General features: G+C 46.8%; 9 protein-coding genes across 9 annotated transcripts; 3 read left to right on the top strand and 6 right to left on the bottom strand.

Moving 5' to 3' along the window:
• Nucleotides 1–4279: 4279 nt before the first annotated feature.
• F4822DRAFT_425090 (uncharacterized protein) lies at nucleotides 4280–5970 on the top strand (the record flags this gene model as incomplete). The annotated part of the gene is made up of 2 exons (XM_051460278.1): nucleotides 4280–4584; nucleotides 4638–5970. 2 exons carry the CDS (start codon nucleotides 4280–4282, stop codon nucleotides 5968–5970), a joined length of 1638 nt encoding a protein of 545 aa, XP_051317642.1.
• Nucleotides 5971–6452: 482 nt separating this feature from the next.
• On the bottom strand, nucleotides 6453–7520 carry F4822DRAFT_108020 (RlpA-like double-psi beta-barrel-protein domain-containing protein-containing protein). The gene has a single exon (XM_051452421.1). The coding sequence runs from the start codon at nucleotides 7314–7316 to the stop codon at nucleotides 6936–6938; it is 381 nt and encodes a 126-aa protein (XP_051317643.1). The 5' UTR covers nucleotides 7317–7520; the 3' UTR covers nucleotides 6453–6935.
• A 2794-nt stretch (nucleotides 7521–10314) lies between these two features.
• F4822DRAFT_425092 (uncharacterized protein) lies at nucleotides 10315–10563 on the bottom strand (the record flags this gene model as incomplete). Its single annotated transcript, XM_051460279.1, has 2 exons — nucleotides 10315–10412; nucleotides 10482–10563. 2 exons carry the CDS (start codon nucleotides 10561–10563, stop codon nucleotides 10315–10317), a joined length of 180 nt encoding a protein of 59 aa, XP_051317644.1.
• Nucleotides 10564–11226: 663 nt separating this feature from the next.
• F4822DRAFT_107855 (NMT1 protein) lies at nucleotides 11227–13007 on the bottom strand. Its single transcript, XM_051452418.1, has 7 exons — nucleotides 12902–13007; nucleotides 12742–12844; nucleotides 12484–12534; nucleotides 12331–12433; nucleotides 12208–12276; nucleotides 12004–12153; nucleotides 11227–11953 (listed from the first exon to the last, which is right to left on the bottom strand). Exons 3-7 carry the CDS (start codon nucleotides 12516–12518, stop codon nucleotides 11267–11269), a joined length of 1044 nt encoding a protein of 347 aa, XP_051317645.1. The 5' UTR covers nucleotides 12519–12534; nucleotides 12742–12844; nucleotides 12902–13007; the 3' UTR covers nucleotides 11227–11266.
• F4822DRAFT_108014 (uncharacterized protein) lies at nucleotides 12915–15647 on the bottom strand. The gene is made up of 3 exons (XM_051452420.1): nucleotides 15150–15647; nucleotides 14920–15101; nucleotides 12915–14861 (listed from the first exon to the last, which is right to left on the bottom strand). Exons 1-3 carry the CDS (start codon nucleotides 15230–15232, stop codon nucleotides 13234–13236), a joined length of 1893 nt encoding a protein of 630 aa, XP_051317646.1. The 5' UTR covers nucleotides 15233–15647; the 3' UTR covers nucleotides 12915–13233.
• On the bottom strand, nucleotides 15043–16463 carry F4822DRAFT_107877 (uncharacterized protein). Its single transcript, XM_051452419.1, has one exon. The coding sequence runs from the start codon at nucleotides 16266–16268 to the stop codon at nucleotides 15276–15278; it is 993 nt and encodes a 330-aa protein (XP_051317647.1). The 5' UTR covers nucleotides 16269–16463; the 3' UTR covers nucleotides 15043–15275.
• A 2717-nt stretch (nucleotides 16464–19180) lies between these two features.
• Nucleotides 19181–20409, top strand: F4822DRAFT_108362 (uncharacterized protein). Its single transcript, XM_051452422.1, has 2 exons — nucleotides 19181–19601; nucleotides 19655–20409. Exons 1-2 carry the CDS (start codon nucleotides 19240–19242, stop codon nucleotides 20355–20357), a joined length of 1065 nt encoding a protein of 354 aa, XP_051317648.1. The 5' UTR covers nucleotides 19181–19239; the 3' UTR covers nucleotides 20358–20409.
• Nucleotides 20410–20475: 66 nt separating this feature from the next.
• F4822DRAFT_441117 (uncharacterized protein) lies at nucleotides 20476–22317 on the bottom strand (the record flags this gene model as incomplete). The annotated part of the gene is made up of 4 exons (XM_051462829.1): nucleotides 21735–22317; nucleotides 21429–21680; nucleotides 20584–21370; nucleotides 20476–20528 (listed from the first exon to the last, which is right to left on the bottom strand). Exons 1-4 carry the CDS (start codon nucleotides 22086–22088, stop codon nucleotides 20476–20478), a joined length of 1446 nt encoding a protein of 481 aa, XP_051317649.1. The 5' UTR covers nucleotides 22089–22317.
• Nucleotides 22292–23716, top strand: F4822DRAFT_108366 (uncharacterized protein). Its single transcript, XM_051452423.1, has 2 exons — nucleotides 22292–23434; nucleotides 23579–23716. The coding sequence occupies exons 1-2, from the start codon at nucleotides 22494–22496 to the stop codon at nucleotides 23592–23594; spliced, it is 957 nt and encodes a 318-aa protein (XP_051317650.1). The 5' UTR covers nucleotides 22292–22493; the 3' UTR covers nucleotides 23595–23716.
• The last annotated feature ends 152 nt before the right edge of the window (nucleotides 23717–23868 follow it).

The following is a 23868-nucleotide window of genomic DNA, read 5'->3' on the forward strand; positions in this document are numbered from 1 at the left end:
TAAATTAGTCGTACGCATTATCATCCTTTTGCGATGCAGTACAGTAAAACGCCCTCAGCATCGTCAGATGGAATCGTTTGATTAATCGTCGCAAAACGGGATACGCTGTATCACTCCAACTTCATTACACCAGACTGTACTCATTCGATATAGTGGCGAACTAAGTATCGTATCTACAGGCGTATTCGTGTGCTAAGGTACGTAATAATGGAGGCCCTCGTGTTCAATTATGGGGTACATCGTTTGGGTGGTTTGGATGTCCGAGCTCTCCCCTTGTTGAGAAACAGGAGGGAAAGAAGGGAAAAAGGGGGACGGACGGACAATTCCCTTATTGGCGCTCGGAGTTTTCCCTTCAAAAAGGGGGGCTAGAACATTTGGGTCCGTCCACTATTACCTGAAACAGGCGTCGCGTAAGACCCATCGTTCAGCGCTCTCCGCCCTGCCGCCTTGACTTTTTGGGAGTGATTCTTTATGATTCTTAGCGGGTTGGTCATTGGAATGATTCGTGCGTAGTACGCACATGAGCCACCTTGAATGCGCAAGTTTTCCTTAGTTAGGTAAAATCAACAGTGGCTAGGAATTAAGTAGGGTTATAGAAGATAGGAGAATAAGGGGTTGGCTGATTTTCATTCACATACGCTATTCAGTTTTGGGTGCTGAGTGAGCATGTGCCTCCTTATTGAATTGTATAACACCTACCATACGAAATATGGTGTGCTTTGAACTAACATAACTAACTGTCAGACTATATAGAAGTTATATGATTCCTTATTCACCTTAACCCGATAGAGATATAGCACTATAAAATACAGAAAGATGCTGCGCTTTCGTCCAGATCTATCGAAGTATTAAATCGGGTTTGCGGGGAAGATTGCGAATTTCGAATGCAACGTTCGGATGACCCGAGATCCACTGTGTTCGGCTTGGAAGGACTGGGGGCCTTTTCTGTCTGTGTGCAGTCTGGCAGTGTACCTACATAGGCGGAACTTCGGCTGCTTAATTTGAAGCGGAAGGTGTTTTGAAACCGTGGAATTGGAGAGTCACGGACGGAAGGCCTGGGGAGGTTAGATCTTCTTAAACAATGTTTCATTGTCTAACAAAGTGCCGGATCAACTCCGCGCGAATGATGGCTGGATTGTATTAGCTCGGTGAATTTTGGTATTCGTCTATTCTCAGCTTTACTACACCAACATAGTATCTGCTATTACACAAAAAGCCTCATATTCAGCGGATAATTCTGGATTGAAACCAACATCGCATCATTACACCAAGACTGTTTGTCATAATGTGATATGGATGAGCAATTGTTGGAAGGGCTGAATAACAAGGCGCACCAACCAACACAATTTTGCTCATTTTGTAGCGGCGCTGAAGTCATTGAACAAGCCCTAGTAGCCATTTATAGGCGAACACACTATCGCACGAATAAGGGCTGACTCCTATGTGCCTGGGTAGTGTAACTGATTTAGGTGCTTTAGCGGCTTGACTCTTAATGCCTAGAATGGATTAATTAATCGTGGAGTGGTGACATGCATCAAAATAGAAATGGGATTGAAGATTTGTAGATCGACAAAGATAATGTTCGATCAAACAAAATGCCATGAGTGGAGTTCTTCATGGTTATGATCTTCTAACTTCCCATATTAGAAGCTATTATGTTTGCGGCTCTACCCGGAACTTGACCATCAGGATACCCCCTGTATGTGGTAGGTATGGTAGGTATAGAATAGGCAAGACGACAAGATAGGTGCTAAAATATTGTCCTCCCCGTCTAGGTATGCATCGACATGTCTCTGTAGATCAATTCTACCGAGTCCGTCCGGGTGTATAGTAACGGGTATCTACGAAACCATGCCGGCTCCATGTTGTAACAAGCCATATCAGAATTCAATTGTTGCCACCAATTGTGATAGTTACCATACGGAAAATCCATTAGGAATCGAGAAAGAGGCCCGGCATTCATTTTGAGAAGCGAGTTACATCAAAGGATTATGAGATGTTGAAATGAATAGAAACACTACCTCATATTCGGGTTAGGTTTGTACAACTACGCAATTCCAACAAAACACAACCGGTTTGAAGTGGAATTGAAAGCGTCGAATTGGATTTGATGATCCTGAAACCTTGTCGACGATCGGAAAGACAATTCCTTCAACACGCCCCGAAGCGCCGCATGTGCCGTATCTTGCAGTGATAACAAATGACGATCCATAAAGAAAGAGACGTCACGTAAGGGGTGATTGCCGATTTACTAACGATTTCCAAATCTTTCGAAGTTCTAGGTCTTCCCCAGATTCCTACTATTGTTGTGTTCTTGGTAATGCGGACGGGTTCGGTAGTCGTTCCGCCGCGGCTGGCCGGCCTCTCTGGCTCGGCATAGCATTACAGGCTAATACCCCAGGGTGTCGATTAATTGTGAATAGATTGGTTTTCTTTGCCATGTAAAATTTCTTCCCTTCCGGAGGTTGGTTGGTCTAGCCCTGTCTTGCCTTGACAGGCCGAAGGGATGATTAACTAATTAGAATATTTGTCAAACTCACCCTCGCTAATAATATGTGCGTTTGAGTATTGATTGTCTCTTGATATTTTGGATAGGAAATTAAGTAAACCCAAACTTAGGAGCATTTGAATCACAACGTCATAGAAGTCAATGCGAGTGAATATGGGATATTCCTCTTCAATCCTGGAGCTTAATCTAATCTTGAGTGATGAAGTTATGTCATGATTGTATGTTATAAATCCTTCTATCAAATTTTTGAGGGTGTAAATGCGATTTCTCTTAATAGAGACACCTAAGGTATGCATGTTAGTGGCAGGCTGACATGGATTCTCCAGTTCGCCAGCGCAGGTTGCTACTAATAATAACCACTAAATGCCATTGAACATTTTTAGCGAATAGGCTTCTAACTGCGTAGATCGTATCGTAAAAAGAAAGGCTGAGAGGATCACTTCAGGGGGATTTAGCCACTAAAATGTCGAGTTAGTACTGACCGACTACGCTGTAATCCCCATTCGTAGTACGTTGGCCGCGACAATTCACCAAAATTGTCTAATATTGCTTAGAAGAGAAAGGCAAGATGAAGGTCATTTGTCGTATGGAGATAGAACCACAACCACCTAAGTAAAATTGATTAATTGGACGGACGGATTTGAAGTATTTGATAATAATAATGTAACATAACTTCTCCGGTTACATGCTATATGGAAAACAATTGTTCGGTTGTTTGTCGTTATAGATCCGGGCCGGATGTGATTTGTGTGATTTATTAGTATTAGATGGAATAGGGAGTAGAAGGAGTAGAAGTCTAGGGATGGACGCAGAAAGAAAGGGAAAGGGCATAAAGGCACGGGGATCAATAGAGCCGGCCGGCCGGTGAAGAGGGAAGTGTTACCTAGGTACCGTACCAAGAACTCTCATTCGTCTCGGTGGCTTAGTACCACAAGATCCACTTTCCCTATTGAGATCTATCAACCCCTGACATTCCTCTGCTCTTGCCCCCGAGAATATCCACCCTTTACCATCCCATCCCTGTCGCACGACCTGGCCAGGGGTGTGGTAGTACATGTGGTACGTATTCTTGGCCCCACCGGATAGCTGACACAACCTAAGAATTGAAAGTTACAGGGGTGGTGGGAAATATGGTTGCCTCAGGCATGATAAGGCCAAAACCTTACCTCCTTTCTAACAGGACACGTTGAACATAAAGAGAGGCTTTCGTCTCCTGTCCTTTTTTCGCCATCCGAAGTTTAACGCCAGTTCCAGGCAGACACCAAAGCCAACCATCAGCCCACCAATCAAATTTAGATGATCAAAGTTTAAGGGAACATAAGATTAAATAATATTCAAAGAGGCCACGTTGTCCTTTTTATTGTACATTCGTTACTGCCTACTGTTTGTCACTATTACCACTACTATCATTACATACATACTACCATTATTATCACTGCCCACTAATTAACCTCTGACTCGACTTTCACGAGGTTTGACTCACCCCATAATCCCTGTCCAAGCTAGATCATGCGTTGGCATAGGTGAATCCTATTGCTGTTATTTGTATTGAGGAATTAGGACGGCACCTCTTTACTTTTCAGCTCCATTTATTATCTCTTCTAGTTGCAACTCTCTTACTATCTTCACCACCAAGCAAGCTATTAGCTGTATTTGAAAGAATACTACCTAATTAGTTTGATCTATTTGCAATTGTTAGCCTTAAAGCTATTCGGATGAAGAAACCTCAAGTCCTCCTAGCAACACATACCACAACAAACAATCGTCAAAATGGCTACTTGGGAAAGTCAACAAATTACCGACTCGACTCCTCAAGTCAAGTTCGAGGCATCCCCCACCGAGTCTCTTATGTCAGCACCCGGCGACTCATACACCTCTCTCTTCGACACATCCACATTGAACCCCCTAGAAAGTGTCATGACTCCTCAATCGTGTGACAGCGAAGATAGACTCGATGCCCAAACTACCCAGAGCACGCCTTCCCCGGCACCTGAGAACTCAGAAAAGAAGCCGGTGAAGAAGCGGAAATCATGGGGCCAAGTTCTTCCGGAACCCAAGACCAACCTACCTCCAAGGTAAGCTATTATGCATTAATATATCGGGGCCAATCCCATCTAATTCGCAACAGAAAACGAGCCAAGACCGAGGATGAGAAAGAGCAACGACGAGTCGAGCGAGTTCTCCGAAACCGTCGTGCCGCACAATCTTCCCGGGAAAGGAAACGTCAAGAGGTGGAAGCTTTGGAACTACGAAATAGGCAATTGGAAGAACAACTACAAAACCAACAGAAGACAAATGAATTGTTGATGGATGAATTGAACAAGCTTCGAGGAGCTTCCGGTACCAGTCGCGGCTCGTCTCCACTTGACGGCCTTCAACCCTCTCCTCCCCTGACTCTATCACAACCGCTCTTCCGCGTATCGCAAGATAGTGCGGCGCAAGATAAGCCTGGCATGATGAATGACTTTATCCTTATGTCCGAACAGGACGGCACCGTCGATCCTGCTTCCCTATCCCCCGAGATGACCCCTGTCCCCGATGACATTTTCCCTAAGTCATCTGCTGAAGAGGTTGCGACAGCTTCCACTTCCGCGGCTATTTCCTCCGACGAGACACAACATCCAGCAGCGGTGTTGTGCGGCCTGCAGTGTCCGTCGGTGGAGGTTCCGCAGTCGTGGGTAGCCTCGCAACAACCGTCGCCTCCGGCGCTGTCACTCTTCCTACAGCTTCAAACGCTTCTGACAGCCTCTTCGGTGATGCTTTCAGCCTTACGACACCCTTTGACGTTGATTCGTGGAGCTCTGAAGGCCAATTTAGCCCTTCATCCGACCCCCTCAATTTTGAGTACAATAATCTGGCTAGTAACTCGACCCCCCAATTCCCCGACTTCGACTTCGAACAATTCCTCAGTACCGACGACGTCAGCGGCGCTGCTCCAGGCGCGACCGCGGGAAGCGACTCTATCTCCCAAGACCACCCGGAACCAAATTTTGGCCTCTTCGACTCTGAGAATCAAATCCCTTCGGAAACTCTTAACCAGCAGCCCCATCTTGGCGCGTCCACTCAAGGATGCGACGATGGAGTTATTGCGGTTGGTGTCTGAGAAGGGACGCGATGTCCGAGTCGAAGAGCTGGATTTTGGTTTCCTGGGTATCAAGGGCGACCAGAGCCGTGGACCGCGAATGTGGCCAGACGGCACCAGCTTACCGTCGCGAGAGGTATTGCTCACATTACTGTGGGCAATCACTGTCGAAGAACGGAAATTATTACTAGTAGGACCGAGTGAGGCGACTACAGCCTCCTCGGCAGGATCCCGACTCGGATCATCATCAAACGTCCCAGAACAACAGACAGAAAGCCAACCAATATCATCTCAGAACTTTGTATTATCGGTGACATCAAAAGGGGAAAGAGACATGACGGAACTGGGCGGTGGAAAGCAAATAAGGCTTTCTCCCTAAAGGAGTTTCGGATAAAAATATGGTACTTGGGTGGACACAGGACAGGCAGGCGTCATAAGGAGCGGTTGCATGGTGGCTGTGGGTTTTTCACATGGAAGCTGGGCTTTGTACCATCACTAAGTACTATGTGTTATGAATTTGAGAGTTTCTACTTTCGCCTTTATCGTCTTCGAATTGCATTGTGGCCCGTGATAAATGTAGTATATCTATAACGATGCTATAGAAAGGAGGTAAGCTGCAGATGTATGGCTAACTAAGTATTCATTTAGGTGCTCCAACAGGACGAATCTGAAAGTCTTCCTACCCAAGTACCTCTCAGCCATATGTATCTGGGTAGCTTGGTTGACTCGCTGTTTCTAGGCAAACGACGCATGTCTGACTGGGTGAGACATTGGTTTCACTCGGCGAGTCGGGTCACAAGCACCTACCTACCTGGTATCGAAGTATCTAGATACTCAAGACATTTTCAGGAGCATCAAGGTACACGAAAAGCGAATAAGAGACGAAGGACCTTGGTTTTATGTTGTGTTTTCATTTATTCTCTACAACAGTCTTGCAGAGCTAATGCTCTAGGTATTCACTCAACCTCCCAAATGTGGATATATCCTCCCCTATTCCATTCCTCCTTTATTCATATCTATCCATCAAGGAAGTCTCATGTTTGTTCGTTTGTCGTACCCACGTGAAATCATGTTCGCCTATGCCCAGCACTGGTGGCAGACACACGTCCCGCGGTAGTCTTGATGGCATCCAATAATACATACATACCTAGGTATATAGTAAATTGTTCGTCTTGTCTTGTCTTGTCTTGTCTTGTCTATTTGGTTTCCGTCCTTTTTTTATGTTTTTTTGTGTTGTTCCCATTCTATAACTGTAGTTTGTTTTTTTGGTAGTGGGGTTGGGATTGTCTAGCAATTCCCCCGCGTTCCTCCTCGTGTTCGTGTGAGGTGGGTGCTGATACACTTTTATGAGGAAAAGGTCCATGAGATCTTGATACGACCGTCGCTCAACGGGGCTAATTGCTGGAATACGGTAGACGAGACGTCGATGGATCCGGAGGCGCAGGCCGGGCACTTGTCGACTACCTTGGCGTCCACGGTCTTGTTATCAGGGCCTGTGATCTTAATCGACTTGCCGCAGGCCTGCGGGATTTGGCTGAACTCTGATGGTGATAGGGCTACCACGGCGTCTGAGTCTGTGCTGGTCTCGCCGCAGGATCCTAGACCCGGCTCGTAGTATGTGATGTCTCCGTTATAGGTTTGAGTGCCGGTTTGTCTGGGATCCAGGGGAGCGGCGTGGCTGAGAGCAACGGAAAGGGCAACGATGATTGAGGTAAGAGACAACATATTGGCTGATAGTTGGATGGTAGATATAAGGAGTGTAGTAGTAATAGTACCTAGGTAGGTAGAGTTATATATCGGTATGATAGTCGTTGGGTACAAAGTTGAGCTTTGGATAATATTAAAGAGAGTGTCCCGAAGAAAAATAATTTCAATTCAACACGTGGTTCTCAGTTCAATATATATAATCCCGAGGAAGTTATAACAATAACGACAGCTCGAGTCGATGAATGATCGTATGTCTCCGCTTTCGAATACGTCGGAGAGAGTGAATATGGGGCGCCTTGTCGTGGCAATGAAGGGCAGCAGGTAAAGAATGACCTGCTAGCTTGAAAAAAAGATTGGAGTATAGAGAATAATGAATGTGGTTGTTGGATGAAAGGAATCAGGACGACTAAGGACGGCTCGAGTCATCTTATATATTTCCCATCTGGGCGGCCTTGGCCTTACCCACTTCTGCGACAAGTCGCCTCCCTATGAGATGACGCATAATGACTGCCGGAAAAGCAGTATCTCGGCATAATACGCCGCGTTGATTGAATCGTGAAGTCCGCTTTTCCACGACGTTGGCATGTCTTGTGGCTGTGGCTAGTGACGGTCCGCGGTTTGGCAAGATGGACGGCGGCTCAATACCGTGTGGGGTACGGGGGATATGTGCACCAATGTCATCCCCGCGGGCGCATGTCGAGTCAAGCTGATCCATGGCAAAAGACCGTTCTATTCCCCTTGTCGTGTCCCGGCGGCTCGGCACTACCAGCCCTCGTGGGGCCTCTTACGAGTCAAGCGTAGTCGGGGTATCCAACACGGTCATAACCACAAGCCACGGCCGTACTCCGGGGATGCTTGAAACGACAGATCGGAAACACTTAAGCTGGTTGATTACTACCTAGGTGAACAGTAAGGTCCGTAGGGCCCCCATACCTGGGTAGGTACTCTTCGTGGACTTGAATATCTTATAGATACTAAGCTATCGCGAAAGAACCTTAGAAGAAAGAAAGAAAACCTACCTAGGTAGCTATGATATATTAAGAATCACATAGCATATAGAATTGGAAACTCTTCATTGTGGCATGTTGTTCGAATATAACTTGTGTAGAGTTCCTTGTATCAATAGGGGTCCTTTAGGGCTGGGAGGAGTCTACCAACATCGTTCATCCTGCCACGACTGACAGGTTCCTGGAGCCGGTGTAGTCCGACCACTGTCCGGCGCAGGGGCGCAAAGTTAATCTTGACAAGAGATCGATTCCCTCGTTAATACTGGCCGACAGGACGGATAGTTCACGGTAGCGTACTCCACATCTCCGATCTTTCAGCGAGCGTTCTTGAGAATTACGTGATGCACTGCGCCGGAAGCCTGCAGCCTTTTTTTTTCGGGGATGCGGGCTAATCTGCTACAAGCCATCTGCAGGGTGATGCAGATAGTGCTGCTGACCACCTCTATAGCCTGAGATTTAGGCACTCCGAACGGCGGAATTCAGCGCATGGCAATCTACCTAAAGCGCCTAGTTATGTGCCTAGGATAATCGCCTACAAGCCATGCATATGGAAGCAATTGTCCTTGTTTCAGACAGCTGTCAATTATGCAAATCACACCACCATTAAGTGCTGGATACGTAGGGTGGCTCGAATATCGCGCAAATGCGTAAAAACAACACGTAGTTGAAAAGAAGATCGGGATCGAGGCTGGGTCTAGCCTTGGAAGGCAGAGTATGACTGATAGAGTATTCTGATATGACTCATGCACTTCAAGGATACTGCGGTAATGACTTTATTATCCATACGGCTGGGTTATAGTCGCTCGTTTAAAATTTCAAAGCGTCCTAAAATAGGTAGACGAGCACTCCTTAAAACGTGGCATTGTTGGAATTGTTCGCAAGTCCGGGGAATAAGTAGAATCTCATGGAAAGTCCCTGGTGCCTTAACACCTACCTAGTAAAATGTAGGCTGGTAGCCGGCATTAGTTATAGGTCGCTGCCTGGATTGATGGTCGTGCTGGCTGTGTGCCTACTTAGACGGGTGCCTAGTAATTTACGGTATTAAAGCCACATCGCAGGATCCTTGGACTAGATGACAGATGTTCTCAATATCTGTGGGAAAACAGTCGAGGATGCGAGTATTGGTATTCTCACTCACACCATAACAACCGTAGAATCCTTAGTATTTAGTGTCAGAATGCTGAGTAGCTGCTTGTGAAATGTAGGCCCGGGACTCGGGCACCTAATCAGGCAATGAGGGCTTGAAGGATGTCAATAGTCTCAACGAGGCGCTGAAAAGCAAATGCACTATTAAAAGTCACCAAATCATATGAATGTAAGACGGCAGGACGGCAAGTTGCAAGCCACTTCAGATCCTAGGTACCTAAATAGATGGAAGGGTACCCCGCAGAGCTTCTGTAGTTTCCCGCCCATATGTACCTAGGTAGGTAATAATATCGTTGCCGCCGCCGTCTATCTTGATTAGTGGTGCGAGCTTGCTTCGAACTGCCCCGGACGCCCCCTAAACCAATGCCGACGAGCGGCCCTCCCGTGTCGAGCGTTGGCGTGCACTTAGAGGTCCATCCATCACGACCGAACCAGGCCGTCATCGCAAGTGCTCGTAGCCTCGAGGACATCGACCGTGGATTTCAAAGTAGCGCTGGAAAGCAGGTTTCACAAAGTGATAAAATTCTCGCGTTCGTTCTATTGTTATTAGTCCACTATTAAAATATTATATTTTAGGGCCATTATATCATTAAATCCCCAAATACCATGAGTCGTGCTTTTTAGTTATCGAGATCGAGCGCTGGATGTGGTTTTCGATAGTCGAAGTTCCACTCGCGACCTGACTCTAATCGGACACAAGACCTTCAAATACTGAGATCACCAAATTCTTCTCTTGTCAGATTGGAAATAAATCCGACACCTGAGCATTTATATCGCAAGGTTTCCAAAACCACCTGCATGTATGTTAGAATCAAGCAATGGAACAAGTGTAGGTTGGTATATGATTGTTGTATAGGACGAGCTTACTTCTTTCCCGTCTCTGTGAAGCAACAAAACAAGAGTGCGATAGGCCAGCATATGACTGCAGCTAGAACAGCGACACAGAATCCGATCGTGGGTCCTAATGACACGAAATCAGTGCTTGTCGACATGACACTCATTAGACCCATATGAAATCCACAGAACATACCGACGATCTTGATGCCGCAGAGACCGACGTCTCGACCACATTGGATGCAGACGACGGGGAAAGGAAGTCCGCAGTCGGCCATATTCAGGGCTCATCCGTCAATTGAGAGTAAAAGAGCTTGAGGGCCGAAAACACTCAAGATGTTGATAGATGTGGATGTATGATGGTGACGTTGTTGCTCGGCTTGGCCGGAACGGGGTTAGTGCAAACAGGCAAGCTCTGCAGCGAGCTTCAGTATATTATACACACTGTACGCACATGTACCGAGATGTGGGGGTTGAGTTGGCATAGCTGCAGCGAACTTGGCGATAAATTGCTGGACCGAGCTGTCTATGACGATGATGTGGGTGTGCTAAAGGGCCAATGAAAATTTACCCCTGAGGAATGTGATGGCACTATTTAAAAGCCCACATATTCTCTACGATAAGGGCATGGCGCACGTCGCTGAATAACAAAAAATGGCAAATTATTGAGGATGATTCGATCGATTAAACTTGTCAGCAATAATGTGACAAGATGCCCTCTCTCGCGCTTGAAACTTCGTGAATTTCGCCCACCCGTATGTCACACGGTCTGCTACTTGGTCACAGCGCAAACGAGACACAATATTATGAAGCTACTCGAACTTGTGTTACTATGTAAGAGAAGCTATTTGACTCGCACTGTGAAAGGAGCGTTGGCTACCCAGGTACAAATTCAACAATGAACAAATTCATGCGGGAATTAATTTCGCCAAGCAATCGATATCCAATAGTGGTCCTAAGTCGACCGCTCAAGTAAGACATTTAAGCCTGGATAGCAGTTTCACCGGCCTTAATCTCTAGACGGTGGAAACCACCCGCAGAAGCAACGCCCTTCTGGAGTTCCGCCATGCGCTTCTGGTCTCCGGTCGGGTCGGAAGATTCACCCTCGAGAGTCCAGGACAAGAAGGAGTTGGTGTAGTTAGACTGGAAGCTCTGATCGAGCACACCAAGACGCTTTCCATACTTAGTAACCTTCTCCCAGTCACGACGGACGTTCTTCAGATCTTTGGAGAAGTACGCGAATGAGCGCTCAAAAATCTTGCGGTTGAGCTCGGTACCCATAATCGGCTTGAACTCGACGTACTCAGCGTACGCCTTCGCCGGCTCCGCGATGACAAAGTCAGTAGCGAGCTTGACTGCGCGCATGAACGCATGGACCTTCTCCGGGTTCTCGGAGAGGAACTTCTCGTTGCCGATGTATAGGATGGTGCAGAAGCAGCAGCAACCTAGTTCGGCGAGTTCGTCAATGCGCAGCATCTGCACGTCGCTCTTGGGACGACCCTGAGAAGCGAGCCATTCCTCGAGCTCAACCATTTGGACGTTCTCTAGACCGATGCCGGCATCGATTTCGCCCTTGATGATGGCCTTGGAGACGTTCATGCCGCAGCGGACTGCGGTGTAGTCAGCTGGGGTCATGCCATAGTGCGAGGTGAGCTCGTCAATTTGGATCTAGGAGAGTTTAGCAAAGTGCATTTTCAGATGCAATTGTGGCAGCATACCTTTCCGAATTCGCCGACATAGCCAATTCGCTTGCCCTTGAGGGTCGTAAAGTCAGGGGTAATGCCGCTGTCTTTGAGGTAGACGACGCCAGTGAAAGGCTCGTCCAGCAGCGACCCGATAGAAAGCACAGGGAAGTTGCGCGCTTTGGCCTAGATCCAATCCTGTTTAGCCTTTATCCATTTGGACACCCTCGAATGTCTTACCGCAAGGGTGTGGATCATGGCCTTGAATCCGAGGTCGACCTTTCCGGTACCAATGATTTCGGTGACATCCTACATTTGTGTAAGTACTGTATCTATGGGCAATGCATCGACCGTAAAGCATACACTTGGGTCATTGGGCTCAAGAAGAGCAACCTTGATGCCTTCATCCTTGAAGTAACCTTTGGCTTGGGCCAGGTAAAGGGGGGCGTGGTACGGCGTCGCATGCCTGCTAGAGTTAGTAAATGCTCATCTAACTATAGATGACTCCATGCTTGCCAGTTGGTCAAGAAGGTAATCTTGTCGGTAGACATGATAGGTCAAGTTGAACTGCGACAGTCAATACTTTAGCTGTTCGGGGAAACAAGGGGGAGGGGAAGCAGCATGTCCTTTCGCTGGAATTATCCAGATCAAGTTTGAACGGTGTAATCTCAGCCCTGATGCCTCTCACCCATTAGACCTCGTCTCAACTTTGGGGTCGAGGGTCGGTCGTAATGGGATCAAGAGCATCGAGCACCCGCCATGCGTTTAACCAACGTTACCTTGATACTGAGATAGCTCCATGATGGCAGGTTGCTCCTTTTTGACCATACCAATGGGATACTATGTTGATGTGGTGATATTTCAAGCTCGAGTTAACCTAACGAAACTAATGTGAAAAGAAAAGTGCTGAAGGTGTTCGAAAGGACAAGAATACCTCTTTATAAACCGCTCAAGATGAGGGGTAGGTGTGTTTAGCAGGTGTCCGGTTGTGGGTCGGCTATGTACTCCATCATCATTTTGATATAATTGATCGCCAATGGGTTCCTTGTGTGTGTATGGGGGTTACGCCGAAGCCAATGGGTCGATAAAATAAACCGAATACCTATTCCGATGTCTTCTCCGTCATTTATGGCCGTTAATGTCTTTTTTCTACCCGAACGAAAGCGAAGAAAAGCGAATCCCACTATTTATCGCCGAACGCGGAGATTGAATACCGGGTGTTCCCATCATTATTTTCAGAATTGCCCCAGAAAAAGTTAGAAGTACCTAGAGGTGCAATACTCGCATTGTGGTTTGCCAACTTGGAAGTAGGTAACTAGGTACTTCAATACTTCCTATGGCCAAATTTCGTCCATCTGACTGACCCAATATTCCACCGTTCTTTTTACGTCCGCGGATGTCTTCCGACCCGACGCTAAGGTTCACACCCAGCTCTTCAACAGCCCGTCTCTCCTCTTGAGTTAAGCGTCTAGCCTTTTTTTCTTCGTTGATTTGATCCATACGTTCTTTCCAATAGCCCCTCAGGAAATCGGGAAGAGATTGCCCTCGGGAATGAAACCGATCCTTATGTTCAGCAACAAGCTCTTCTAGTTCTTCTAGCAGAGGTTCGTCCTCGTCTCTAACGTTAGGAAAGTCCTCACCATATGACATCAGGTCGCGAGGATTCATCCAGTAAGGCATTGTCGCACAACATGTATGTCTTATCCCCAAGGCTTCGAATGTGACTGCTCGTATCACTGCGTTTGCAAAAAAAGCAATCGAGGATATGTCGTCCTTATTGAGCATATCAAAAACGCCACAAATCATCTCCACTTTCGGTTGTTTCGTTTTCTGGTATGTATGTGCTGAACCTAGGAACAGTGAAAAGGGACTACATCCGTCCTCTCGGTCAGAGCAACTACACTCACAGCCATCGCCAATTTGTATCTCACTCAGTTGGCCAATCACATGAGCGCATTCGGCGAAATCATCGATGTTCCGCCAACTATTGACCGCAAGACGTGAATAGTCGCCCATTAGGCGATGAGCGACTGTCCATCGAGGGAGCTCAATTTGAGCCAGACAAGGGTCATCATCCCAAGGAACAAGATTATTAGCACTCGCTCCATGGTCTAATAGCCACTTGCCGTATTGAAGGTATCGAGTGTAGATCATTATTGGCGTCTTACGCTCATAGAATGCATCGACGTCTCTAAATCCGAGGTCAAATGCTACCTGAGCTGATAAACATAGCCGCATTTGATGATAAATTGGATCCAGCCCAGGCTTGTTGGGTTGAGGGGAAAGGCGATAATCATGTGGGTCGAGTTGAAACTCACCGGAAGGGCAGATGCCTTTGGCCTGGAGTTTTCTGATTACTTTTGGCGCGGTATTGTCTAAGACGATGGAACTGTGGATACCAAGCTGATGTCTTTCCTCCTCGGTTAGTTCCCGCTCGGCTATATTCTTCAGCTTCTCCCGCCATAATTTGATATGGTTCAATAAAACGTAGATAGCCCTCTTGGACGGTGGAAATTGGTTGTTAAGACCAGCCCAATAGCTCTTGACTAGCTGGCACCCGGCATTCAACAAGATCTCTACCGATTCAGCGCAGGGGCAGTCTTGGCGTAGAGTATTGCGTGCATTGCAAATTTCCTGGCTTGCTCCTAGCGCTAATTCGATTGGCGAGAGATGTATTGATATATGTTGACAGCATTCTCCATTCATGTCAATATTCGATTGAGCCTCAGTGAGAGTCTTCAAACCCTCCGGCCAGAAAACAGCAATGTGGGCCGCCGATATTCCGTTAGACACGAAGGAATCGGGCGAATTTGACAGTTTTGGTAGTATACGCTTCAGCATCGATTCGTTCCTTCTCAGCAGAGCCGTGAAGAGGGCATTATCAAGGCCGAATGCTACCAAAGATTGTTAGTATAAATTACCGTATATAAAGAGGTAGCCCTGTTGTATTACCCCCTGCAACGTTTTCTCTTTCAAAGAGTAATCTTCGAGCACGAAGATCTAACATAAACATCCAATTGGTTGGGCAAATGTGGTTTTCTGGCTGTTTCTCGACGAATGTCATGACGGAATCTATGTCATGCGTGTTGTTTAACTGAGAATCCATAGAGCTTATACATAGAGCCAAAGCAGTTCTGCTATGTCAGCGGTTTTGGACGTTTCATTTGAGAACTGCACTTTACCTGGTCGAACACATCGTCGGGCCACCGACGTAGCGCGTCCACTTAGCTTGAAGTAAAGTTGATAGGAGGGCATGGTCGATCATGACTGTCCGTCTACCCAAATCTAGTGCACCATGGTGGTAATACTTATACGAGATTATTAATTTGTTTAAAGGTTCGTGCCAATTGACTTATGGAGTTTTGAATATATCCTTCAATTAATGATGTACCATCGTCACACACATCTGTGGGAGAGGAAGCCTTATTGGCGAAAATTTGTTGTATCTTCTTTGTTCCAGCGCGTATAATCTGGCGGCAATTCGCTTGTGCTTCTGAATATGACGCGTCGGTATCTTGACGTGAGGAAAAGGCCCAATTGGCCTTCCCCATTATCTGAGTGATGCGGAATGCCGGAGAGCGGTTCTTATCCACCACGGCGTAATATCCGATCCCTGAACTAATGCTTGCCCCACCAGCGCCGGTTTTCCACATGAGACTAACCCCAACCGCAATGTTGAGTAAGCGACGTAAGGCAGTGCATACGACTACGATCGTGTGTTGTTGGTTTACCGGATCGTCGCTATACCTATGACAACCACGCTCATGCAGGAAATCATCAATCGATTCGTCGAAGCGTGTGAAGACGGTCCACCTAGCGAATTCTCGAGTTAGCTGCTGACGGTAGCGGCAGTCGCAGCTAGTGATTGTGTGCCTCCAACGATGCAGTCGGGGGGAAGTTCGTGGTTCCTGTTCCATCGGCTGGCTGGGAGAGTCGGATTGTGCGTTAAGGAGTCCCCTGAGGTAGTCAGGTCTTGACATCAACCTTTGGAAGAATATTTCTCCCGCAGAATCTTGACTGCTTTGGGATGATTGGATCTCGCGTACATATCGCAATATGTCAGCAATGGCTGTTTGATTGTTTTGAAGGCTCGTTTCAAGAGTAATCCCTCTGGAGTCAATCGCATCTAGCTTTATGTTAGTGGCTTTCAACTCGGTTACTATTGTATTGGTCGAGTCGCCAATTCCTATCAGCTTTTCGCGCCCGGTAGACTGAACATATCTTGTCATAGTATTAATTAAAACCTGTGCATCCCTGGGGGGAGTAAGGAATAATTTACAGAGTAAGGTTGTGAAGTGCATTTGATAACAGGTTGTTGACTCGGTCGGTACGGGAGGCTATTTTCTCGAGCTCGGGACGAGCAAAAGGAAATTTTGCCTTCTTTTTGATATTCCTTCTTTTGATATTTTTGAGTTTCCCCTTCGTGTTATTAGTAATAGTAGGGTTGTATTTCTGAATCGCAAGATTGAAAGACTTGAGCTCAGCCTCACAGATTTCCACACAGGATAATACCTTCTGACATGGGGCGTTATGCTCATTTTGGAGCTCTGGGACAATGGCTTTGATCGACAGGGCTAGGTCCTGTAAGTGATCAAGGTACGATACGGTTTTGTTGACGTATTCATCGCAGCCCCTAAAGTCCTCAAGATAGCTTTTGAGACCGCTGTATATCTGGAGGCTAAGTGACGCTATGCCGACAACTGTCCCGGTGAGACCTACGGCGTCCAACATATTTTGCTATTACGGAATAGGAGTATATATTATATGCCCACCTAAAACAGAATTCGAAATCAAGACATTTACGGGGCAATCAGATAGTTTATATACAGCTATTTCCGGGCCCTCGTCCACCTAATTTTGAGGCTGGGTTGGTTGACGCCCAATCTACGTGCAATTCCATGCATGTGTATATCGGTGTGTTCCAGGCATGTCGATGAGGCGCATCTGTTTGGTAGGGTATGAACAATCCTCCTCTGGCATTCTAGAGGGCGTATGTAACCTTAGAAGCGCCTCTTTGCCTACCTAGGTAAACAAGGCGTGCCTACATATGTAGGTATGTACTAGATTTAGTAAGTACTTTGGTAGATATAGACCCGCGGGGTACCTACATTAGAAGATTATATGTTAGAGGGCAACTGATATGCTCTCATGGGAGCTGAACTGGAACATGAATTTAAACACGGACCCGACATCTACTATGTGTGATGCGACGTTCTTTTTGAAAACAAGCGCACTAGATCAACCTACTGGGTACCTAGGTAGGTAGATCGTGAATTGAGAATGATATAGTTATGAGGCGCCTATGTACACACTACACGTCGTCGATGATGGGGTTGTCAGCCAGTGGTGTGGTGTGCTGCGCCGCGTGGCGAGATGTTGCGGGAAAGAAGCATCGCAGTTACCCTGTAGGTACCTAGATATACCTGTACTAAGGGGATACATACCTAGGTATGTTCTGCGGGGTGGGGTGGGGTGGGGTATTCGTTGTATGCGTACTGCGCAGGTGCCAGGGTGATTAGACTAACTACACTAACTAGTTAATCGGGAGTACATGAAGTGAGCTAGTTTCATATACGCTCGTAAGTTTTCCAGATGATATTCCTGGATAGGTAAGGATGCCTTGGACTGTCAGGTTCTCGAATATCGAGTTGTGTCTCTGTCTGCGGGTGTGTACTGGACTTAAGGATGAGCTATTATAATGGAACTTCACCTGAGAAACCCAGTGAGGGTTTAAATGTTAGAATGTATTTTCTATAGGCACGGGAAACTTATCTCTGTATCTGAATCCGTCACGTACTAATGGAATGCAGCCTACGTACCTAGGTAGATTACACCCAGTGTGCATCCTTCTTGATGACTAATCATTGTTAGATCCTCCGCATCGTTGATGTTGAGGTTTATTTTCTCCTTGCACAGTTTTGATAAATTCAAAGTCAGCCTTCGCAGTGGCTTGGAGACTAACGATATTCAAATTTGTCGGGTGAACTACCTAAAGATGGAAAGTGTGAAGATATGACCTTCGAGTCGCTGACATAGAAAAATAAGTCGACCATATTCAGGATGTCATGTCGGATTACGAAGTGTCTGGAATAAGAGTCGAATGCGTTCCTATGGTGTTAGTAGATATGTCGCGCGGCGGGCGCGCCTGTTGTTGCATGCAATTCTAGTAACGGTGCAGGAATATGGTTGTAGTCAAAGAGTAGAAATATTGTCGTTGAATGACAGAAAAAATAATATGGATTGTTTATCGAGAGAAGGGAATGAATTGATATATCCTCTGGGTGCGGGGTTATTGGGGGACTTGAAAGTACCAGTACCTAGGTACTCCAGATATTTTTTAAGCTGGTCCCACCTACGACGATTGACCAATCACAGATTAGACACTAATGTAAATAGCTTGGTGCGTTTTCCTCAAATGGTTTTGACCTCGATTTTGATTGGTCTTTCACTTGGCAAGAAAAGTAACTTCCTGGGGGAAGAACCTAGTACTCGGCACATTTAAAGTGACTTAGCCTAATTCGACGTTCCCTGAATGTCACTGGAGCCCAAAATTGCTAGTGTCTCAATTAGACATGCATATTACCTAGTAGGTACCTAGGCTGCTAGGTACTATTCTTAACAACCAACACAAAAACTACTCAGGTAAAGTTCCAAGGTTACTTACCTGCCAGAAGGGCGTCAGCCCAAGAGCCGACCGTGATATACAGACTGTATTCCACTGTGTTAAGAATATTCCTGAGCCAATCATATAGTCTTATTTGGACAGTAAATCTCATACTGATCGCACGGTCGGCACTTGGACTGACGCCCTTCCGCCTGCTCTGTAAATTCAAACTCTAAGTTCTATACAGGAACAGAATGTTCATATCCTATATACGCAATATAGGGGCTAAGAATATATGTCTCCTGTTGAAAGTAAGTCCTAAGATCATCAATGCTGTCTCGGAGTTGAATTCAGTGATATTCCAAGGTTCCTATGGTAATAGACGCTAAGCCTATTCAAGCAAGTGTTTAGTATTTATTCACGGATACTGTGCGCTGTTCATAACTGACAGATCACTGGGTGGCATCTGCAGGGCCAGGTAGTTCCAACATACGGCACAGTCCGCCCTACGAACGCCGTGGTCTCCGAAAATAGGCCCAGTCGGCGTAGCCGGAGCAGTATTTAATAAAATCCTATCATGCAGTTTTAGTTTTCCCACGTTTGTACCGCATACATTTTGCTCTTCATTTGACCCCTAAATCAGGTAATAACTTAGTTTCTCCCCTATCATGGCATCATGGAGTGTCAGAGCTATACGCACTATCGCGGCAGCGCCATTTCTTTTCATAGCGGTCTGGTGCGCCCGTGAAATGGATCTTCAGAAAATCGCTGCCAACCAACAACCATTCGAAGAATCCGGCGTAATTGAGTGGGATGGCGGGAAGATCTCGATAACTGAAGGCTTCTACAAAGTAGACATTTTTAATAAACTGTTTTTCGGTGGAACGGCAACTTTCTCACCTGCAACGTTTGGATACGATGCTGTTTCCTGGTGGCAGCTATTTGCTTTTCTTGTCGACCTTGGTCCCGTGTATACAGTATGGATTTTGGAGTCGTACCGTACTGGCATCGCCTATACGCCGATGTACTTGTGAGTTACCAAAGGGAAGAAAAATAGCTGAAAGGCTGACATGTTTATCCTAGTCCTACAATATTCACATTCGCGGGCCAAATGCTTGGCTTGGGGCCTGTAGCTCCTGTTTTCTATTGTTTGTACTTTATTTTTGGTCCAACAGCTTCAGGCATGGCCGCGTCGCCAGTTCGCGATCGGACCGTTTGGCGTGGAAATGGTGGCGTTTTACTTCTGGTCGTATTTCTGTTTCATACGGCTGAGGTTTTCGCTATGTTTCTTGCTCCCGATTTTGAGATTCGGCATTATTGGACTTGGGCCTGGCAACTCACCCCTATATGGATCGGAGTTGGCAATTTATTCCTTAGTACAATAGTTGCGCCATTCCTGCCCAAGACCAACATGATCGCGCCCCCGAAAATTTTAACGGCGGTCCTGGGATTGTTCTCGGCTGGCGTTTGGGGTTACACACTACTATTTTCGCCTTATTCTCTATCAACTCTTCTTATTCCAGCAGTGGGGCCACAGTCGGAATTCATCACACACTGTCGAAAGGCATTCCAAGCTGATTACATAGGCGTTTTGGGCAGCTCCCTTTTATGGCTTGTATACTCCTTCTTTGACCTTGGTAGCGTTGGTTTGTTAGGCCGAAACTGGTTCTATTACGTCGCGCTACTCCCCGTTGTCACCGCTCTCGTGGGTCCAGGGGCTGCTTTTATTCTTGGTTGGTACCTAAGGGAGAGGGCGTTGTCCGTTAAAAGGAATCAATCCACCTAAGTAACGAATGCGCACGAAATAGAATCTACGGTATATAGAGTCGCTGACAGGAAAAAAAAAGAAATTAATCGGATTGAACTTGAAACCAAGTACAATTGTGTTGGTTATCCTTGGCGTATTACTGAACAGATCCATGAGCCTCCACAGCTAACCGCGCAAATCCGATTCCCGCTAGAACGCCAAGTTCCCAACCCAAGAAGTTCACCATTGACAACATGATACGTACCTACAAGTGGATACTGCAGCCTCTCTCCAGACGCTTTCAATATCACGTCGTATAAACGTGGTTTGATTCGTGCTTGTACGACGAAGGTAGTCCCCGTGGTCAATTCCGGGGATTGTAAGCCCTTCAGAGAAGATACCCACTCGTCGGGACTTAGATCTTCGCCGAATACGATTCCGGCGCCCTTTCCACCTCGTGCTGGCTTTAAAATGTATTGGTCTTTGAGTTTAGAGGAGCAACTTGAAGCCTGGAGAAGTCGATCCATTTCAGTTGAACCCGGAAGTACTGTGTCCACAATACCCTCATCGAGGATATGTGCCTGAGCTGGCGATAACACGCCGCGCATCACCAGCGATGGTATTTCTTGCTTCACAACTCCAAGCATACGCTTATCATGTATGAGAAAGATTGACCGCATGTCGTTGAAGCAACGCAGACTGACTTGGCGCAGGATTTCCTGTTGTAATGCGAGCAACTCGTGTTGGTGGAGTTCTAGTCCTATTTGGTGGATCTCTTCCACAATTTCCCCGCCACTACTTATCATAGTAGGAGTTTCGGGGAGAAAGCGAAAATCGCTGTCAGTCCTAGCGACGCAACAGAGCATATTGGCTCCCTTGTTTCGAGGGTTCGGCACTAATCTGAGGTCCGAAGGGCTTATGATCCTTGGGGTGACACCGAACCGACGCCGAACGGCATCTATGAACATGTGGATGTCTATTCCTTGTTCTTCGCCCTTAAGAAGGTGTAGCGGAAGGGCCGGGTTGAATAGACTGAACAAGCCGTCTATAATCTTTTGCTGTTAGCACCAAAAGCTATATTCGGGAATAAAAGAGCGGCTTGCGCATTACCTTGCTTGCATCCGTCGCGCTGTTCAATCCGTAAGCTCCTAGATCCATCTTATCTACGGCTTGTTGCCCATATGCCTCATGCATAAATCCATTAAAAGAGAAGCGAGCATTAATTTCAGTGATTCGAAACTTTTCTGCATTTACGGCGTCTGGATTGGTGCTGTCCCCCTCTACAAGAAAGTCCGGCCTCCAAGAACCTTGGCACGCCGAGTACTTTGCGAGTTTTCCACGCGAAACTTGTTCCTCTAGCCACTATTACACATTTTAGTGAATGGTCAGGCGACGGAAGTAGGGTAACAGACGAACCTCTAATAGGTTTTCTTCTCCCTTCTCGAGGGGCATGCGCTCAGGAAATCTGGCTTCAGGGTCAGACCACCATCGATCAATGATATCGGTGATCGCTGTATTGAATGCTTCATGCAACTCTTCTAGTTGTTGTTGATGGCGCGCATGGATGAGTATCGGCCGAGGGCAGGCGGCGCGATAAGACCCTCTGGGCCATAAGTATGCAGAGCATATCGACAGGAGGTTGGCTTGAAGCTCATTATGTTCCTGCGCATAGGTGGTCTCATTTGCCTGATGATGTGCTATGGGCCTATAACTCTTGGACCCGGCTTCTAGATGGATCTGTTGTAAGTGGGAAGAAATTGGACCTTTCATTGGAAAGATATCCTCTAGGAATGAAGGCTAGTTTGAGTGAAGGGCCATTCTAATGGTTTGCCCGACATCTTAGGAACTATATGGATTATCAACTTACGCCGTAAACCTACCTAGACACTTCGGCATACATTCCGCCATACCGCACCTCGCATCCACACATACGCATGTTCCTTTCAGCAGATGTCTAGCAAGCCATGTGCGAGAGAGCCCCGGAAGTAAGTTCTGCTTCAACGGAGGATGTTTTAGCATATCCGATGATGCATTACGCAATCCGTTGGTGTTGTGAGACAACATTCGAACATTTACCAAGGATCGGGTATATATTTCCGTAGCCCTCGTGGCCCCGAGAACTTGTGAGACGCATCCAGAACTTGACTTAGATCGACAACTTTATCCTTTACCAATATGGCATCTGTTTCCATTCACCGACTTACGCGCTATGCTTGGAATCTCCCCCAAGTATCCACCTCTACCCGTAAGGGGGGCCCTATGCTGAACCTATTTCGGCTTTTGGACAGAACCCACCGTGGAACTCGTTCCCTCGCTACGGAGGCTCTCAACATCGTGCCTCATTTAGACGCCCCGGATCTGAACTCCGCCAAGGAGCCCCATCATGTCCGCAGCGTTTCCGAACACTTGGAGAGAAGCGGTATCCTCAAAGTGAAGCTCGGATTCTCGGATCATAATAGCCAATATCTCGAGCAATTACTCGTTACTCTCCATCAGCATCACGGTCATCAACTACCCATTACACACAGCGCGACGCGTGGCTGGTTCTGGGATGTCCGCCCAAGCAGCACAAATTTCCAAACTACAAATTGCCAAGCCCGGTCGGAAACGATGAATCAGTTTCCCTGGCATACGGATTGCAGCTATGAGGATCCACCTCCCAAATATTTTGCCCTCCAGGTGCTGCAGCACGACCGACATGGTGGCGGGACTCTGTCGATCATGAATGTTGAACGACTGAGTGCTTTTCTTTCTCTGGAGACTTCGGCCGACCTTATGCGCCCGGAATACCAGATTACCACACCCCCTGAGTTTATCAAGTCTTCTGCGAAGCGTCATATCATCGGTAGTTTACTCACAGTTGATGGGGAAGGCATACCTAGAAGACTTCGGTTCAGAGATGACATATTGACTCCAGTCAGCGAAAGGGCGTCTCGGGCGCTAAAAGAGCTCAGAAAGGTGTTACAAAATGCCGGCGACGAATCTCACTTGACCATCAACCTCTCTTCAGATGACTTGCCGGAAAGGTCCATTATTCTTGTCGATAATCGCCGATGGCTTCACGCTAGAACTAATGTTAAGGATCCCGCGCGCCACCTTCGTCGGGTAAGGTGGAAGTAAGTTATGCCGTGTTTCCCCCATCCATCCATCCATGTGTCTTAACGAAGCATGGTTTCCCCATATCGAATGTGCAGTGATCCGAGACACATATGAGGTCCCCGAGCTCCCAAATAAGCAATCGCTGACTTTCATTGTTGCAGTGCAGTCCCGTTCTAAGGCGCTTCGAATTAGGGCTAAGTTGTGTCAACTCTGATCGCGATGGGAGTGGGATTATCCTAGATACAACGGGACTTGGTTATAATTTGATGAAATCAGAATACGTACCTGGATACTTAATATAAATCTAAAGGCGAGATACAGCCTCTTATTGCAATATCGCCGATTTTTACCATCTGTCCCCCGTGCAACTTACACTATCGTCACAGCTGCCGTAGGCTCCGATCTGACTCCCTTACAATTTTCAGCTAGCCACCACGGAGCGATTACGTAT

The sequence above is a fragment of the Hypoxylon trugodes genome (genome assembly GCF_022578975.1).
Source record: "Hypoxylon trugodes strain CBS 135444 unplaced genomic scaffold F4822scaffold_2, whole genome shotgun sequence".
Taxonomy (NCBI): domain Eukaryota; kingdom Fungi; phylum Ascomycota; class Sordariomycetes; order Xylariales; family Hypoxylaceae; genus Hypoxylon; species Hypoxylon trugodes.

Bases quoted from the DNA above. Each gene is read 5' to 3' on its own strand.
- F4822DRAFT_108020 (XM_051452421.1), bottom strand. From the start codon at position 7,316: ATGTTGTCTCTTACCTCAATCATCGTTGCCCTTTCCGTTGCTCTCAGC.
- F4822DRAFT_107855 (XM_051452418.1), bottom strand. From the start codon at position 12,518: ATGTCTACCGACAAGATTACCTTCTTGACCAACTG. The intron at 12,154-12,207 runs GTAAGACATTCG...GATTGGATCTAG, and splicing joins CCATGATCCACACCCTTGCG to GCCAAAGCGCGCAACTTCCC. The intron at 11,954-12,003 runs GTATGCTGCCAC...AAACTCTCCTAG, and splicing joins ATGTCGGCGAATTCGGAAAG to ATCCAAATTGACGAGCTCAC.
- F4822DRAFT_108014 (XM_051452420.1), bottom strand. From the start codon at position 15,232: ATGATCGACCATGCCCTCCTATCAACTTTACTTCAAGCTAAGTGGACG. The intron at 15,102-15,149 runs GTAAAGTGCAGT...CTGACATAGCAG, and splicing joins CCGACGATGTGTTCGACCAG to AACTGCTTTGGCTCTATGTA. The intron at 14,862-14,919 runs GTAATACAACAG...AATCTTTGGTAG, and splicing joins AAGAGAAAACGTTGCAGGGG to CATTCGGCCTTGATAATGCC.
- F4822DRAFT_107877 (XM_051452419.1), bottom strand. From the start codon at position 16,268: ATGCACTTCACAACCTTACTCTGTAAATTATTCCTTACTCCCCCCAGG.
- F4822DRAFT_108362 (XM_051452422.1), top strand. From the start codon at position 19,240: ATGGCATCATGGAGTGTCAGAGCTATACGCACTATCGCGGCAGCGCCA. The intron at 19,602-19,654 runs GTGAGTTACCAA...TGTTTATCCTAG, and splicing joins GCCTATACGCCGATGTACTT to TCCTACAATATTCACATTCG.
- F4822DRAFT_108366 (XM_051452423.1), top strand. From the start codon at position 22,494: ATGGCATCTGTTTCCATTCACCGACTTACGCGCTATGCTTGGAATCTC.